The following is a 17,492-nucleotide window of genomic DNA, read 5'->3' as shown; positions in this document are numbered from 1 at the left end:
TTACCTTCTTGGTATTCATTGTTAAAGCATTCATCTTAACAATTTGGTCACTATCTGAAAATCTACAAAATGATGCTCATATTCTTCTCTTAGATTTAACAGCTGTAGAATAGCCCTGGCCATAGTACCTGTTATTGCTGTTACGTGTTTCCTGCCCTTGGGTGACAGTAACAGATTTAGCTCTAAAATTTTACGACAGTGTTAGCTGCAATTTGAATAAAACAGAATAATATGTGCCTTTAGGCTTGAAAGTTCCTTCGTATTCCAGTTCTTAAAAAATTGATAATTCAAATAATGGTGATGACAACTCTCTGGTTTTTGGTTGAGTTTTGGCTTTTTTTTTTTTTTAACCAGTTGTCTGAATAAATGCACCCCTATTACCCATTAGTCAGCTGGGGGGGGTTATCAGCTTAGAAGAATAATCTTAAAAATAAATTGCAAGTACTATCCTGGTTTAAATTAGCTACAATTGGCAGAGTTAATTTAACTTGTTGGATTTGGGCCAAGTTGTGGATAATGGTATTATTTATGTTGACAGTTTTGTATTCCCCTCTGAATTTTATCTATTAAAAAAAAAAGGTAAATGTTTAGTTAGGAAAAAAATGACACTGTAAATTCAAAAGATCAAGAACAGATTTAAGAGCCAATTAATTTTTTTTTTCTGGTCTCCAGACTTGGCTAATTCAGTGTTTGTGACCTGTATTGCACCTGAACCTTGGTTTATAACTTCATTTATTGGTAATGAATGTCAGTTACAAAATAGCAGTATTCCTTCCTCTCCCGTTTCATTTTAGTCCTTCTGTGGTAAAATGAATTCTGGTGTCTTATTCAGCACCGTGGCACAGGGTAAGCTGGTGAATGGCTGTTGTGATGTGCAATACTGGAGTACTTTAGGGCTTCTTTCCCAGAGATTTAAACCCTGGACTGTTGGATTCTGACTGAATTCAGTTATTGAAAGGGGATTTTGCAATTTGGATTCTTGTTTTTTACAGTAAAAGAGGCGAAGGGCATGTTTCCTCTGCCGTACTCTCTGAAGATTTTTTTTTTTTTTGCTGAGCCTTGAAAATTCAAATAGTCAGAACAGCTTCCTATGAATAAATACCCTATTCTGAAATATGTTTTGCTATCTAGAGTTTTTAAATAATTGCTTTAAAGACATTTTTTGGCTCTCCATGAGATTTGTTCCCCAGTGCCTTCATATCTTTGAGTTTTAAAGTATGTTATGCTTTGAAGTGGTGGCATTGGAAGTGATTCTGGAAAAAGGTTATTAAATAACAGTGGTTATTTAATTCTTTCTGCTGTAATTCTGGTTTGCGTTTGTTTCTTTTCCCCTCCCAGTGTCCCAGCTTTAAACTAAGCCTTGGCCCCTGCGAGTGGAGCCGAGCTGGTGCAGGCAGAGCTCTGGTCCTGCCGGGGCAGACTGTGCTTCAGCCATCAGCGAACGCTTCTTCGTGCTTAAAGGCTGGTTTTGGTGCTCCACAGCTTTGTCCTTGAGCCTTGTCCTGCAGGGACCGTGTGGCGAGGTCCTGAGCAGCCCGGTCGAGTGGTCCCTGCTCTGAGCAGGCTGGGCCTGGATCCCGCTCTGGGCTGGAGACGCGAGTCCTGGCCCAGGCAGGGAGGGTGTCGGGACTGGAGCTTCCCCCCCCGGACCAGGAGTGGGGTTGACCTGCACTTTGTTATCGGAACTTCTGTCACGCTGCTCTTATCCCTATCTCATTAATATGTGTGAGCCAGATGTTTTTTTTTCACCCACATTAATTTTTATCTCAATAATGAGGGAAGCTGTATGTCAGGCGCGTTTCCAGGTGGGTTTAGCGAGACGCTCTTTTGGAAAAGAAAGTCCTTATGGATGTGACGGGAGGATGCTGTGAGCCAATGAGAGTTCCCTGTGGCCGGACAAGAGCAGTCTGGTCTGCAGAGCATGAGCCACCATGCTGTCCTTAGGGACCTCTCTTGTAACACTGGGCTGCCTAGTGCTGTTGGAGCACCTTGGGTGCCCTGCTCCATGGAAGGGTGTCCTGGTTTTGTTAAAAAACAAGTTTCTCTTTTAGCGACTTTCCCTGTCAGCTAAAGCCTTCTAAATAACTGCAGTTTTCCTGAAAGCTAGATACATGTTTTGGTAGACACAGAAATGGAATGCGAGGTCATTGATAAGGATGGATGCACATCCCGTGAGAGCGGTGAACTGAAACAGGTGACCAAAAACTGACCAACTAAAGTATCCCATCCCATTCACGTCATACTTCGTATAAAAGTGGGAGATCATGAGGATCTCATCCCTTTTTCTTGTGGCCGACATTGGGAGAGGACCTTGCGAGTCGTCCCTGTGAACTGAGGCCCAGTGACAGACTGGATCCAGCTCCGGTTGGCTGCAGAGTCCAGTCCAGGACTTCGGGTGCCGGCCCCACATCTGCCGGAGCAGCTGCCGGGGCTTTCCAGATTGGTTTTGTATATTTTGTATTATTTTCTCTATTTTTATTGGTAGCATTAGTAAAACATTTTTAATTTTTCCAACTCTCTTCTCTCTGTCCTTCTTTCCCTCCCAATCGCCCGTCCTTAGTGGGAAGGGGGAGGGGGTTAACAATACATCTGCCACAGTTTTATTGTCACCCCGCAATATAACCGCGACGAAGGGGTATTTAGCAGGAATCCCACACTGCCAGAGCAGGTTAAGTCAATTATTAAGTAATTTTTGCTTATGTTTGAACCCCTGTGGCGTCCAGCTACCTTGTTCTAACTCACCTCTCCTCTGTCCCCAAAGTAGTGTCTTACAGCCTCACTCCTTTTAAATCCGTCCCAAGATAGTCCTTGATTTATGTTCCAAAGGACGAGGTTTATGTCCTTTTTAGTTCATGTGACTTGAAACTCCCATTATTCATAAAGGCAAAAGATTATTTTTTTTTCTCCTACCAAATACTTATCCTCAATTCCTCCTGTTACTAATGAGTTTCTAAAATCAATTATGCAGTGGTTTTTAGCTTTTTTTAAATAGCTTTCTAGCTACACTGAGGAGAGTATAATTATGTAGACTGCCATGTACTATAAAACTCAAAGATCAGCTTTAGTTAAATCCACAAGACTGATGTTCTAGAGCTTTGTAGTGTTTTGTGACAAACCAAATAGCCTTCCGTATTGGTACCCAGAGTTACTTCACTTGGGAGTTATCTAAACTAACTGGATATTGTAATCTGGGCAAGCTATGAAAAGATGTCTTCCTCAGAGGTAAATAGTGTTTCCTGGAAGTTTATCTATGCCGTTACAGCTTTTTATCATGAAATCCTTGTATATGGAGAACTAGACTTGAGGAACAGATGACACTTCAGCGGGGATGGTTTCAGTGGCAGTGTCACACGAAGCCAAGGACCCAGGCTGGTCCCATCGGAGCAGGCGGCCATGGAGGACAACACTCTCTGTGACCTCCTGTGCTCGAGCTCGTGGGTTTGGGTTTTCGTTGTGTCCCTCGTACCGGGAGGGTGGAGCAGGAGGAGGATAGGAGAGCTCCATCAGGACTGTGACATTGCTGGTTTATGTTGTCTGGCCACCCCCAGGGCATCGAGAGCTCTTGGAAACTGTGGCCTCAGTTAATCACTCTGCTTCAAAGTGGCTCTGATTTTCCCCGGTGTGGTACGAATGTTCTTCCTCTGATCTCTGAAAAAAAGCTGCTGAAAGGGCAGTGCTGGTGTGTACAGACGGTGCTTTCTTTTTCCATGCTTCTGTAAAAGCTTTGCTTAGCCTGCCAGGATGGAGGGAGAGCATACGTGACCAGTGCAGGAGTTTGTGTTGGGGAAAATGGGTCCCATCCTCAGTCCTATCCTTCCTGAACACAAGCTGAAGATTTGGGTCTGGCTTGTTCTGGTTGTCGGGCACCAGCGATGCCGGAGGCTGTCTGTTCACCATGGAATGTTCTTCTGTTCTTCCTCCAGCCTGAGGTTTGAATCTGTGAATTCCTTGGTATCTTCTAGGGGAAAAAAAAATATATTTCTGTAGGATTTGGCCTGTACTTCTCCCACTCGTGTGATGAGTACAACTGGTGTTTGTAGAGCTCAGGTAGTTCATCTGTTGGGCAGAGGGAAGAAGCAGCTCTTCAGTAACTGCTGAAGCCTGGAAGTTGTTATAGTTTCGGACTATAATAATAAAATATAATAATGAAATTATTTTGGCAGTCAGTGTCCTGGTTGGCTGAACACTAGTGTAACGGTTTAACCATTTTTAAATTTTTTTCAAAGTTAATTTAAGTGAATATTTTAGTTTCTCCTTTACAATAACTTTGAATATAGGAGGGAATTGGGTGCAGGGAGACTCACTGTAGTCTGCACAGTTCAGAGAGGTGCTAAGATGATTTATAGCCTGTGTCTTACAGTGTTGTATTTTCATGTACTTGGCTGCCCCAAGCAAAATTTGAATACTTGAGGTAGTGTTGTAGGCTCCTCTTACATTTTACCATTTTTTACCTTTGCCTAGAAGAGTTACTTAATTGAAAGCAGGGAAGCAACGTATCAAAAGCTCAGGGTTCATAATACTGGAAGATATGGGGCAACTATTTTTCTGCTTTAAAAACCGGTCTTATGCTCAAAATTCACATTAAAAAAAAAAGCCTGTAAAAATGTAACACGTAAGTGTTGCTGCTGCGCTCTGTGCATCACCTGTCAGACTGTTGGCTCCTTACCGAGCACTGTCGGGCTCAGGAGTGACGTCCTGGTCCTTCCAAACCGTTAATGGTTTGAGGCCGGGATACCTGAAACACGCACCAAATGACCAGATGTGACCTGCCGTTACTGAAATCACTGATCTCGAATGTCCTCTTAGTATTTTTCTTTTATTCTCATACTAGCTGTTAAAAGATGCCCTCTGTCAGGACAGAAATGGTAGGAGGTTTTTGCAGATGTCTCTGGAGGAAAAAAGGTTGCCTGCTGCGTGCTTAGAGGGCCTCTAATAACAAATAATAAAATACAATTCTATCTAAATGTCCTGGTTTTTTTCTAATTTTAGTGTGTTTTTTCTAATTTTCAGAAATAAAAATAGCTATTGGGCCGCTTCTAATATGTGCTGTTACTTTGCATAATCACTAGTTTAATCTTCTAATATAATTCTAAGAATTTTTGGCTTGTTATCTTTTGTAAAAATAATAAAAATGTAGATATGAAGCATTTCTCTTCAAATTTTAAAGCTGTTATTTAACATAACTGCCTTTTTTTTTTTTGCCTGCTAGCAATTTGGTAAACACTTTATAATATAACAAACTGAATTTGTGATGAACTAGCTAACTTTCTCATTTCATTTTGACTTCTCTAGAGAAGTTGGAGGTTGCACCACCATCTCCAGGACAACTGAGACATGGTAAAAGAAGAATGTTTGTTGAATGTGGTTGGGTACTTGTGCAGTCTGCCTGTGAATTGCTTCATCTTTCTCCTGCGAGTGCTGCTCTGTCCCCATCTCTGTCCTGTGGAGGAACAGAAAACCAAAGCGAGCCCCAACAGCCATCCTGCTTTTTCTGTATTTCATACACCTCAGCTGGAGAATGCGCACGGTTTAGAGAAAGTAGGACAGAAAGGCGAACGAGAGCGTGCTGTTCAAAGCCAGCAGCAAACCTTGTTTTTCTGAGCCAAGCGGTGTTGGTGCTGCAGCACCTCGTGGGACGTTTCGGTGTTTAAGCTTAAAACTATTGACTTGCCTCCTGTCGCTTATATTTTACATGAACCAAGAAGTGGGATAAAATTGCAGAGAAATTGCAAATAGATTTAGTATTCTTTATAATACCATCATTATTCAGATTCTGATTTAGTTTCCAAATCAGTGCATTTTTGTGGTTTTATATTCTCTCAGTGAGCACATTAATTTAGTTGAACATTTTCACATTCTAGCTGTCTGCCCCCCCCCCTTTTTTTTTTTTTTGCCATAAACCCCATGGGTTCCAAAATTCTGTCAGTTGTGATAAGAATATGAGCTCCAGAATTTGGTGCACACATCTTGAAAATACTGGGCATATCCTTCTGCTTTTTTGTTATGTTTTTGGGGGGGGTTGTGCTGTGGTGGTTTAAAAAAATATAATAATAATTTGGAAAATTTCGTACTTTCTGTGTTTTAGTCTTTTAACACAGACAAAGAAGGGATGTGTATTCTTCCAAAGTAGTTACAGAAGTCCAAACATGTTCTAGTACCTGAGCATGAAAGATCTTTTGTGTGACTTTGGTTTTTATATGATCATGGATTCATGCTGTCTGTGAGAAGTAGATCCAAAACGGGCTCATACTAGTGTGTTGTGGGGTTTTTGTAGTATGTGTGTGTGGATTTTTGTGTGTGTTTTTGTTTGTTTGTTTTGAGGGTTTTGGTTTTTTTTTTGGAGGGGAGGGTTTCACATGACTGTGAGTTTCATGCACTTTTCTTTCTTCACTATTCCTATCTTTGCATCTCTGTTAGTTTATTAAATGCAGGAATTATTGTTCCTATCTGAAGTGGGAAAAAAAACCCCAACCTAAATAGCCGAATGCTTTTTAAATGTTAAAAAAAGTGAAAAGATGTAACTTTCTAAGCTGTATTTTTAGTCAAGTAGTCCATCCTCGGTGCTGCATTTAGTTTATGATGCTTGCACCTTGAGACTCGGCTGGAGGCAATGCTCTGCAAATTCAATCTCCATCAGTGGCTTACAAACTAAAACTTGAAAGAGAAAATGGAACAGGGCAATAGAAAATCTTTTCACATAGGATTTACTTGGAGTTTCAGGAACAAAAAGAATAAAATGCATGAAACAAAAGTTGAAAGATTTCTTAATGTACTGAGGAGCAGCTTAAAGTCTAACTTGTCCTCATCATCCTGCCCAAACAAAATCAAGATACAGAGATAATTAATGCTGTATGACACACTAGGGAAAAGCACCTCAGCATTTGCAGATTTAGCTGAAGGAGTTTTGATAAGAATTGCCTAGCTCCAGGCAATGCTTCTAAAATATGAATTTTTAGGAAGATGTGAATAAGATGGAGCTCTTGCACAGGAATAGAGGGACTTGCAGAGAAAAGGGCTTTGTTTTGAGAAAGAGAAGAACACAGGGGATCTGGTGAGACAGTTTGACAATCCTCAGTGATACTGGAACATTGGTTGGAAGGATTGTAAATAGTATAAAAGTTTGTGTAATTTTACATGTTTCTCTTACGCGCTAGTAGACGTAAGTGGCTTCCATCCAAAATTGTACAAGTATTTGCAAAAAGTTGGTTTAACTGGTTCGTCACAAGCCATTAGTAGCATGTGTAGCAAAGGGTTTTACCAAATCTGATAAAAATGAAAAGGTCACTAATAGTAGTAGGAAAAGGATTTTGCGTATGCTGTCTTTGTTTCTCTTAAAGGCAATATCAGACTGACATTTCAGTTGTTTGTGTGAACTGTCTTATAAATACTTATTTTCTCTTTGTTGCTTATTTCTTTTAGTGTTCTTCCACAATGCATTACCTTTTGTAGGGTTTGGATTTTTGGATAATGCAATTATGATTGCTGCGGTAAGTTAATTATTAAATTCTCTCATCAATTCAGCATGATTCATATTGTATTGTTCAAGGAGTAAATGAGTAAATGGGAGCTTCAGCAAGACTCTGCCTTTGTATCAACTCACTAATTCTTGGTTTTTTTTGTTCTTTTTCAAAGAAAATGCCCGCACTCTATTGAGCCTTTGCAGAATGCAAAGGAGTGTTGTAACTAATTTTACTGAATTGAGAAGGGGCTTGGTTTTTTTCTTCTCCTGACCTGTGCTGCGAGACACATTTATGATCCTGTATGTAGTCAATGCATTTTTTTTTGTACATACTGATGATAATGTGATAGTCACGTGTTGATGCAGGCGATGTCAGCACTGATGCTGATTTGCACTGACGCAGACTGACGTGTCTGAGTAACACTCCTGAGTTATTTTCCTGTTCATTTGGAAGATGAAACGGGCTAGTGGAGCAGGGAGATGGATAAAGGCCAAAGATACTGTTCCTTGGGTAGGATTATCATTGACAGTGTGATCTTAATCGTGGGATAATTCAGGTGGAAACAGAGTGCAGGACCCACTGGGTCTCTGGTCTCGCTCCTGCTCGGGACCTTCTCGGGGTCTCTAGTCAGACTTCCTCAAACCAGCGTCAGCTCCAAGCTCAGACCAAGTTGTTCATGATTTTATCCTGTGGTTCTTGAAAAGCTTCAAGGGCGGAGACTCGAAAACCTGTTCCAGTTCTTGACAGTCCTCACAGTATAAAACATCTTCTTGCAACTGGAACGTGTCTTATATTGATTCACGCCCGTTATCTCTCTCCCTTGGGGCACACACTGCTGTTTCATTGTGCGGTTCAGTGGGATTTTGTTTCTTCAACTGAAAAAATAAGGAGCTATGATACTGCATTTTATTAGTTTGCTGAGTATTTGTAGAAATTCGCATTGAGAGCTGTGCATTAAGCTAAGAATTACAGTGGGGAAAGTGGTATGTAGAGATAGGGACTGCAGTTCTGTCCATTAGGTGGCTGTTATGAAACAATAGAAAATATTAATATCAGAAGTAGGCTCTTGTCCTAGGGAGAAATGCACATGTCAGGAGGGCAGGAGCTCTGCAAATCTAGTAGATGTTATGGCCATTTATCCTTTCAATTTTAACATAAACAAATGTAAAAAAACATAAGTGATACTTTTGCCAGTTGAATCAATATCATCTATTTTAACTCCAAATCCTTCAAATAATGAAAAACCTCTTCTTTTTCAGGGAACGCAAATAGAATTGTCAATTGGAGTTGTCTTAGGAATTTCAACTATGGCAGGCAAGTAATAAAAATGTAATATGTATGGACTAATACAGCACATGCCTACATTTTAGGCTCAACGTGGGCCACAGGGCTGGAAGTGGTTCTTCCTTGGTCTTGCAGCTGCCTTTCCTCATAAACAAGCAACCTGTGGTTGAAGCCAGGACATATTCCATTTGCAGAAACAGAATTTCAGTTCAAAGAGCTTTTGAAATGCTTGTTATCAGTTTTAATCTAAAAGTTTGAACCCAGGGTCGCTTAGAAAAGCGTATTTGCATTTGTGTAATGGAACTGCTCTAAATGCCCTAGGGTCTGATACCTATGCATGTGTACACGTGTGTGTAAGTTGCTGTTTGCTTGCGGTGTTAAGATCAGATCGGTGCTGGGGTCCTGTTGCTGTCTCGGCCGGTGTTTTTGGTGGCTTCTCTGCCTCCCCGCGATATCACAGCCCAGCAGCCGCCCCCCTCCTGCATTAGCCCAAAACTGATAAGCTCCACTCTACAGCTTTGGTGCCTCTGCAGTGTCAGAGGGGAAAAATAAACTGCTCGTGGATCTGCCAACTGCAGGTGAAGCATTTCTCAAAAGCACGCAGATGGCTTAAATAAAAATTTATATAGCAGAACAAATTAATAATTTGGAAATTTGCAGCCCTCCATTGCAATGCAAGACAGAAACAAGCTTATCTCAATCAGATCTGCAGTATTTTAAGTGTATTCTTCCCAAAGTGACACAGTTCATGCATATTTTGAATTCTTTTATCCAAGCTACATACGTGAGTAACAGCTCCTTCCATTTCCAGTGGTGCTGGCCCTGCAGGCACCGGAGGCCTCGCGCGATGTCCCGCGTTAGCTGTGGGAAACCACGCGTGGCCGTTTTTTAACTCTGATCTGAAAAGCTGTTACCTTGATTTCAGGTGTCAGTGTTATCTTTTTCTGTTTGTGAGGTTTTCTTTATCTAAGTTGAGAAAAATAATTGCACTTCCTATTAGGCTGCTGCTGTTACTACAAGATGTAATGAGGTCAGAGGAAAAGCTCCAAAATAAACTTACCTCTAGTCCTTTATGTAAGATATACTGATAAGAGTGAGGGTCACTAGTGTGGAGGGAAGGGAGCTGGTTGTTTTTGTTTGTAGTTGAAATAATACTTTGCCACCTTCTTCTTTTCCCTCCAGCTGCTGCTTTGGGAAACCTTGTTTCAGATTTAGCTGGACTGGGGTATGTCTGAATTTGTTTTAAGAATGTATTTTTTCTTTTTCCTCTTTTGCAAACACTATTGGTACTACCAAACTAAAACATATAAACTGCTGAAATGGTTTTATTTTTTACCTATCTCTTGAATTTTACTTCAGTTAGCTACATGGCTGTAGAAATATATTCTGCCCTTGCTAAGAAAAAGTTGGAATATTAGGTGATTCTTATTGAGGTTAAAACTGCAGTGCTACTGTTTTAAAAGCCTTCTGTTATTACAGTATTATATATTCTAAGTGGTAAAATTGAGATTGGCATTTAACCCTTTCAGTGTATTATGTAGGTATTACTTGCTTCTAAGGAATTATGAGAATTTTTGTCACAAAAAAATACATTTGTTAAAAGTATGTGAGCCGTGTATTTTTGTGCGCGTTTCAAGCAGAGACTGAGCAGAACATCTTCTAAACGCTCGCCTCTAAAGTCACTGAGTTGGAGCTCAAGCTGTGTTAAATGTCTTTGAATAGGAGGCGAAAACCTACGTTCAGATAAAGAAACTCAATTTAGCTCTCAATTCCAACACCTTTTTGAGAAAACCATGTTAACAGTGATGGTAACTGTCCCTGGGCTGTGGGAACTGGGAGGGTTGTTTGCAGGAAGATTCATCGTGTTTGTTCCCTTGTACAGTCCCGGGTGCCTGAACTGTCCCTGGGAGCGCTTGCTCTGTTCCCAGAGTGCGGCTGCTGGATTCGGGGGTCTTGCTGCTGAACCAGTACAGCTACTGCTGTGAACAGCTTGGAAAAACATCGTTGTTGTGATATAAAATACCATTGTGATAGGATATGCCTCCTCAGGTATTGTTATGCCTAGATCTGATAACATTTCCTTCTCCTCAGATATAACAATTATTGTATATCTGCAGTCTTAAAATCTAGGCATACCCATCCAACGCTAATAAGCAACAAATACTTCTGATGTAAACAAATTCAGCTGACTTTTTTAAAGGAAATTTCTGAGGAATTGCTAGAAGTAAAGCTGTCTCCTGTGCCTCTTTTTTCCCACTTTCCCGCTTTTTTTTTTTTTGGTGAAGATAACAAAGCTTATTACTAACTAGTGTGTGAGTGTGGAACATTTCCTTTACCAAAGGTTATTTACAAGCTGTGCTAAAATACAGTAGCATTCACGCCATCAGTGTCTTACTGCGTCATGTTTTTTCTGGAAATATTACATATTAAATCAGTGAGAAAATTAGTTAATTTGCATTGCAAAATGTGACCATCAGAAGTCTGAACACTTTCCTGTATTTACTTCTCAATGGCTTTATGACTCTACTGAAGGCAAAGCTATTCATTTTAAGTGCTTTGAATATTTCAAAATCCTCACTAGAAGATGCTGTCAGATCCAAAATAATTTGTTCTTATTTTTTTCCAGCCTTGCAGGTTATGTAGAAGCTTTAGCTTCACGACTGGGTCTGTCAATCCCTGACCTGACACCCAAACAAGCTGACATGTGGCAAACGCGTCTCAGTGCACACTTGGTGAGTATCCTGTAGGCAGGCGCTGTTTGCATGGTGCTTTTTTGTTTAATGTGCGATAAATGCTTTTTGTTGCTTTTGCCATTAAATACATAATGACCACCGAGAGTTTGTATGTTTCCTGAAAGGTTTGTTTGTGAGCTGATGTCAGGGAGCATCATGAGACTGGATTGTTATGGGCTTGGGTGGTTTTTTTTATATGCAACAAGCCGTGAGTGACTAGTAACACAGACCGTCTCTGCAGTGCAGATACCTGGGCTGAGCTCTGACCACTGTGATGAGACTGTTTATTTGGAAGTTAATGACCTTTTAGTAGTTTGCTCCTATAGATTCTTTGTGAAGTGCTTGTTATCCATATACCTGTGCTAGTATGTATTAGTTTCTAATGTTCTATAATTAGCTGGGATATGGAATTAGCTTTCTCCTGGGTGAACTTTAAACACCTGAGTAATATTCACTGCCTGGGTTTACGGTTACAGAACACTTACCTTGCAGATTAATTTTCAGGAAGATTACTTAATTAACATTTAAACATTTGAAGCAGTCCCACTTCAGCAGTAAGAGCGTTAGTTCGTTTTGATTAAAGAAACAGATTATAAGAAACTGAGTAAAGAAACAGATATTTCTCTCAGTTTGCCAAAATGAACCTTCATGGGAAAAAATACCTTTGCACATTTAAAGGAAGAGAAATAACACTCGCTGAGGAAAAGCTAGGAGAAAAATACGTCTGCTTTCAGCAGTGGTAGATCAAAGCATTGAGCCAGGAAGAACTGGTGTGTGGTCAGTGGGCTGCCCTCTAGTCTGCCCAACATCCGCATCCGAGTTTTCTCGGAGGGAGCTGAGTCTGTGGCAAAGCCCGTCATTGCACTGCAGTTCATTACAGCACTTTCTGTCAAAAGACTCCTGAGCATCCTCACCTGCGTGCTGGCGTTTTGTGATTTTTTTTTTTTTTTTTTTTTTTTTTTTATTTAACCTGCTGCCTCAAGTTTCTCAACACTATGCACCTACCGCTGGCAATGTGGTTTGGATTTTGCCTTTTCTTATTTCTTTCCTTTTTTGTTGACTTTTACATCTAGGTCGATTGTGAAATCTCTTCCAATCCTTTTTTTTTTTCTTGTGCCTTTGCAAACCATCGTGTTTGTAAGGAATTCTTCATTCCTGACTGAGATAATTTGCATTACCAGATACAAGCAGATACATTTATAATTGCACCTGAAATGTGGTATAGTTTTTTTGTTTGTGGTGGGTTTTTTTTTTCCCCTTTCCTGTTTTCCTGGCCATCCTACTAACCCTTTGAATCTCTGTCTCCTCCCTTTCCACCTGTGCAGCTCTTAGTGGGTCATTCCCCTCCTCTTTATTCAGAATTGTCTTTTATCACAGCCCACAGTCTCTAACCATGTCATATGTGTTTCTCATAGATTGTGTTTCTAGTCTGCATGCTAAGAAAAATGTGGCTCCCAACCGAAAGCTAGAACAAAGGGTCTGTTTTCCTGGTTGTATTGATACTACACAGCAAATGAGTAACAACTGATCAGTGAGAAACTTAATTTTTTTCCCCCTTTCTCTAGGGTAAAGCTATTGGAGTGACCATTGGCTGCATTTTAGGAATGTTTCCTTTGTTGTTCATTGGCGATGAGGAAGAAAAACTGGAAGAAAAAAATTAACCTTTTTACAAGATGTATACAAATGTAAACTACTGTACCTCAATTATTCAATTACGCTGTCAATATTTAGGAATTAACAGACAGTAAAAAATGTATAGACTTGGGAACAAAACCTTCAGCATGTCGTTTTATGGAAACACTAATTTATTGTGGCTTTGTGTTCAGTACTTCTTTTTATAAGGTATCATCTAACTTTTTATTTAATTGTAAATTTTTGAAGTGTTTTCACTTATGGCAACTGATGTTTACCACTCTTCCCTTTGACCTTATTCTTGAATGGATTATTACTTTAATAATCCACCGTGGATGACAGCATCACTCGAGTTGCATATTGGTTGCTTAACAGTTGTAACTGCATGACAAATATCACTGCTGTTCATCAGGTCCTTCAGTGCAGATTATTCAGGAGGTCAGTGATGAGTGATGTGAAGTCCCTCACTTTGCAAGATGACTGGTTGCCCCCCCAGCCATCATTTTGCACGACTTTTAGATATTTCAGTGACCTACGACAGACTAGTTTGCATTTTTTTCATAGTTCTGACTGTCTCTGAATCGTCTTCTGAGATGATCATTTTAATGCTTTGACAAGGTAAGTGTTTCCAGTGCAGGCTCCCTACCAAGTCCATTTTTAAGTGGTGTTTTAACACCTCCTGTACTTTCATATTTGTGCCTTTTTTTTTTCTCATTTGTAAACAATATTTTGAGAATTAAGTTGAGAGATCCTTAAAGTTGTCATCCTGTGTTTTGAGTGTGGTATTAAAGAATTCAGACCAACTGTTTCAAAACCACAACCAACTTTTTCTGTTGTTCTGCTTAAAATAAGGTGTGGATAGTTGATTGGGTGGCTGAGGCTGGGGAGCACTTCAGGGTATGAATGATTGCTGGCATTGCAAGTTTGTAATGGGCGGTTCAATTGAAACAATAAAGTGTGCCATCAGTCTGGATTAGAGGACCTGATTTGCAGATTATGACTTTGTATTTTAAGATTAAGCCTTTGCTACTGTTTTTTTAATTTATTTTTTGCTGTAAGACAATTAGTGAAAAAAACCCAAACAACAAAAAAAGGAGACTCAAGGCCTTTTTACTTTTTTTGCCTTTTATTTTTGCAGTCTTACTTGGTGTATTATGGATCTGACAGCTCAGTCACACGTAACTCTGCTTTTTTTATATGGTTATGAATAAATTGATTACAACTATCAAATATTCTTAGTATTTCAAGATCTGACTTGCCAGCAGCATAATGCTAAACTGATAACTGTTGCTTAAAAGAGAGGGTTTCTTATCTGTTTGGATAGCATTTAGAAAAGTCACTAAAAAGAGAGGCACAGCCAGGCACTTTGGAAGTTTTATTTCTGAAATTGTTAGCACTTCTGAAACTTAGAAAGAAATATTAAAAAGAAAAAAAGGTCCCAGATGACTTTTATTTGCTATAGGAAAAGCCTTATTGTAATGTGCATGTCTTACAGAGCTCATCGCTTATCTCTTGGTCATAAATCTGATTTCTGTGTGTTCATTTCTAGAAGCTCTTTAACAGCAGTACTGAACTTTGACATCAACCTTTCATGAGGGTGACGGTGTTGTATCTTTTGAAAAGCAGACTGTGAAACCTTGCAGGGAGTACTCGTAGTAGCCTTTACTGTACTCTGTAAATGAAACCATGAGAATCTGGACCAAACTGTAAAACTGAAAGAAATCTCAGCCAGACCAGAATAGAACACAAGTGCAGATGAGTTTTGGATTGCATTTTCAAAGTTGGAAGCTTCATTAGGAGGAAAAAAAAAACACAAACCCACAACAAAAAAACCCCTCCAACTACAAAAAGAGAAAAGAAGAACCACAAAACCCATTCCTGCTAGAAAATTATGCACTCTTTCCCCAACAGATTGCTGCTGGTTTACAGTACTTCAGTGATTTTTTTTTTTAATTATTTTTTTTTAATCATCCACTCATTTGTCTTGCCTTAAACTTCACTGCCTCTGTATATACTTTTATTTCTGGTATGTTTCTATACAGAGCTCTAAGTATTTCCCATGTGTTCTTTTTTTTAAAAACTGAAGTACACATTAAAACAATTTTGTGTAGCTTTTTTTGTAGCTGTTTTTGCAGTAGTTCCAACACTGTTTCCCATTACGACACTGGCATCTTCATTGGAATCTTCCAGTAGAGGCCACACCTCTCTGCTTTGCCATCGTACCAACTGGAACTCTGTTTTCATCACTTTTTTAGAGCTCACGAGAACAATCAGGAGGCTCTGTCAGCTCTCATAGTTAATGTTCATTTTCTAATGGCAAATAGGAGAGACCCTGTACTATTGTTAAATAGCTTGTGCATGTAAACTGAGTACGTTTTGTTGCTGTATGTCAAACTTGTAACTGCAAACAGTGCTTTCATCAAAAAATTAATGAACTAAAATACCTTCAAAGAAATTAATCATGTGTCGTCTTGTTAAACTGTTTAGCTGACCACGAGAATGTGGAGGGCAAGTGACACATGGTAGGAAATCTTGGGTGTTTCAGGCTGTTGTCTGATATTGTAATGAAGAAGGTGAGTTCTGGGGTTTCAGTATCTGACGAACGTGAAGAAATAAATTGTGATTTGAGAGGAATGGTGGCTCTGCTGGAAGCTGAAAGTGTCTGTTGGGCCGAGCTGCCGCCCCGAGCACCGTGGGGTCGCTTGCTTTATCTCCAGGATGCGATCGCTGCTTTGTGTGCAGTGGAAATGCGGTGCCTGGGCTGTACCCGTCTCCTCTCAAGGAGAGCGGGTTTTGTTTTGGTTTGGTTTTGGTTTGGTTTGGTTTTGCTTGTCTGTAGTTTTTTTGTTTTTTCGTTTTTGTTTTTTTTCTGGGGTATACAGCAGAAATGAATCCCTGATGCTCTCATCACACTTTTAAATACTTAAATTGGAAGACAGGGCACTAACAAAACACTCCTCTTTGTTTTCTGTTGACTTCTCTCTGCTTGATAAAAGGAAAAGCAAACACTAACAGGCTTGTTCAGAGACTTCAGTATTGCTTTTTTTTTTTTAATTATTCTGTCAGTTTGTCCTATGTTAACAGGAATTTTTCACATTAAAGGGCTGGTAGACCTGAAATTGTGTTTATTTTAAAATGCTGTCTTTTATTTAACTTAAAATATAATTGTATTTTTGACTGTATGTTATCTCTAGGGACAAAGAACATACATCTGATAAGATGGTTACCCAAATCTTCTCGCCAATATTTTCTCATTCATGTACTTTTACATAAATTATTTGAATTCGACAACATATTTTGTATTGTCTTTAATTAAATTGTTGAACTTTATGTAAACGTTTGTACTGCAGCAAAGCTGTTCTGTGTTTCTTTATTAGACCAGATGCTGGAGGGGAAATGTTAATAATATCCTGTGGGTATTCAGCCTTGGTTAACAAACAGGAATTTATTATTTAAGTTATAAGCAGGTGGTTCTTTGTCACTGTTGTAGGAGATACCACAGTGGAGTGGTACTTCTGTCTCTTGATGCTTGAAAGAGAGTGATTTAAACAATTAAAATGCTTGCATGGTAAATTAGCGGTGTTTGCAATTAATATTAGTAAGAAGTCCACTTGCACTGAAACTTCTAGAATTAACAGAGTTTTTGTATGCAAACTAAGCCTTTTTGAACTTTCGAGCTATTAATTTCATTTCACTCCTTGGTCAGTCCCTTTTGTGGATGTCTGAGCGTAAAGAAATGCTGTGAGTAAAACCTTTGTACTGGAAAGATGGTCTCGTCTCATTTTGGCAACCTGTACGGGGTGGCTTGTTTTACTCTCTTCTGACTGCATTGTGTAGTAGAACTCTTCATTAGTGTTCAGAGAGTCTATTGCACTTCTAGCCAACACATTTCCCTCTTCTCTGTTTTATATGGTCTAGTGACAAGCTGACAGAGCGACAGTATATAAACTGAAGACCTTAATAAAGTATTGAGGAATTGTCATCCTGCCCTGAGAGCCTCATGCCTCTGGAATCTTTTTTTAACCTCAAATACTAAGAAAATAGCAAGAGCTACTCCAGGTTGCAGTTAACACTCTCATAACACAAATTCAAGCTTCTGTTTTAAACTCTTTATTTAATGTTTGTTAAAGCTTTTACACTTGTCTCAGTGTTCAGAACAGGACCGTTGGCATCCAGAGTGTTGCTTCAAAATAGTATTGGGGCGGGAACGATGGAGAGTTTTGGACTTGGAATTTAAAAACCAGCCAAGATAAATGCAGAAGGATTTTGTTTGTTTGTTTGGTGATGTGACATGTACCAAGTCATGTGTATACATAATGCTGAGGATGGTGAGAAGTGAAGTGCAGCAACATTTGCTGTTTCCCTGTGTGTAATATCTTTAATG

The 17,492-nt window shown here is 39.5% G+C and overlaps 1 protein-coding gene across 3 annotated transcripts in view; it reads left to right on the top strand.

The window, feature by feature from the left end:
- TMEM65 (transmembrane protein 65) overlaps nt 1-17,090 on the top strand; it is a 36,148-nt gene extending 19,058 nt beyond the window's left edge. For 2 of the 3 annotated variants that reach the window (XM_065629234.1, XM_065629233.1), the window contains 6 exons: nt 5,293-5,337; nt 7,420-7,487; nt 8,720-8,774; nt 9,927-9,969; nt 11,371-11,476; nt 13,042-17,090. In XM_065629234.1, coding sequence (XP_065485306.1) covers nt 5,293-5,337; nt 7,420-7,487; nt 8,720-8,774; nt 9,927-9,969; nt 11,371-11,476; nt 13,042-13,137 — 413 coding nt within the window. In that variant the 3' untranslated portion in view covers nt 13,138-17,090. The remainder of the gene's footprint in view (nt 1-5,292; nt 5,338-7,419; nt 7,488-8,719; nt 8,775-9,926; nt 9,970-11,370; nt 11,477-13,041) is intronic. The other variant, XM_065629235.1, reaches the window with a different exon arrangement.
- Nucleotides 17,091-17,492: the final 402 nt, after the last annotated feature.

This window comes from Caloenas nicobarica, chromosome 2 (assembly GCF_036013445.1).
Source record: "Caloenas nicobarica isolate bCalNic1 chromosome 2, bCalNic1.hap1, whole genome shotgun sequence".
Lineage (NCBI taxonomy): Eukaryota > Metazoa > Chordata > Aves > Columbiformes > Columbidae > Caloenas > Caloenas nicobarica.
Note: the sequence above shows the minus strand (reverse complement) of the source record. Positions and strands in the feature narration are given on the sequence as shown.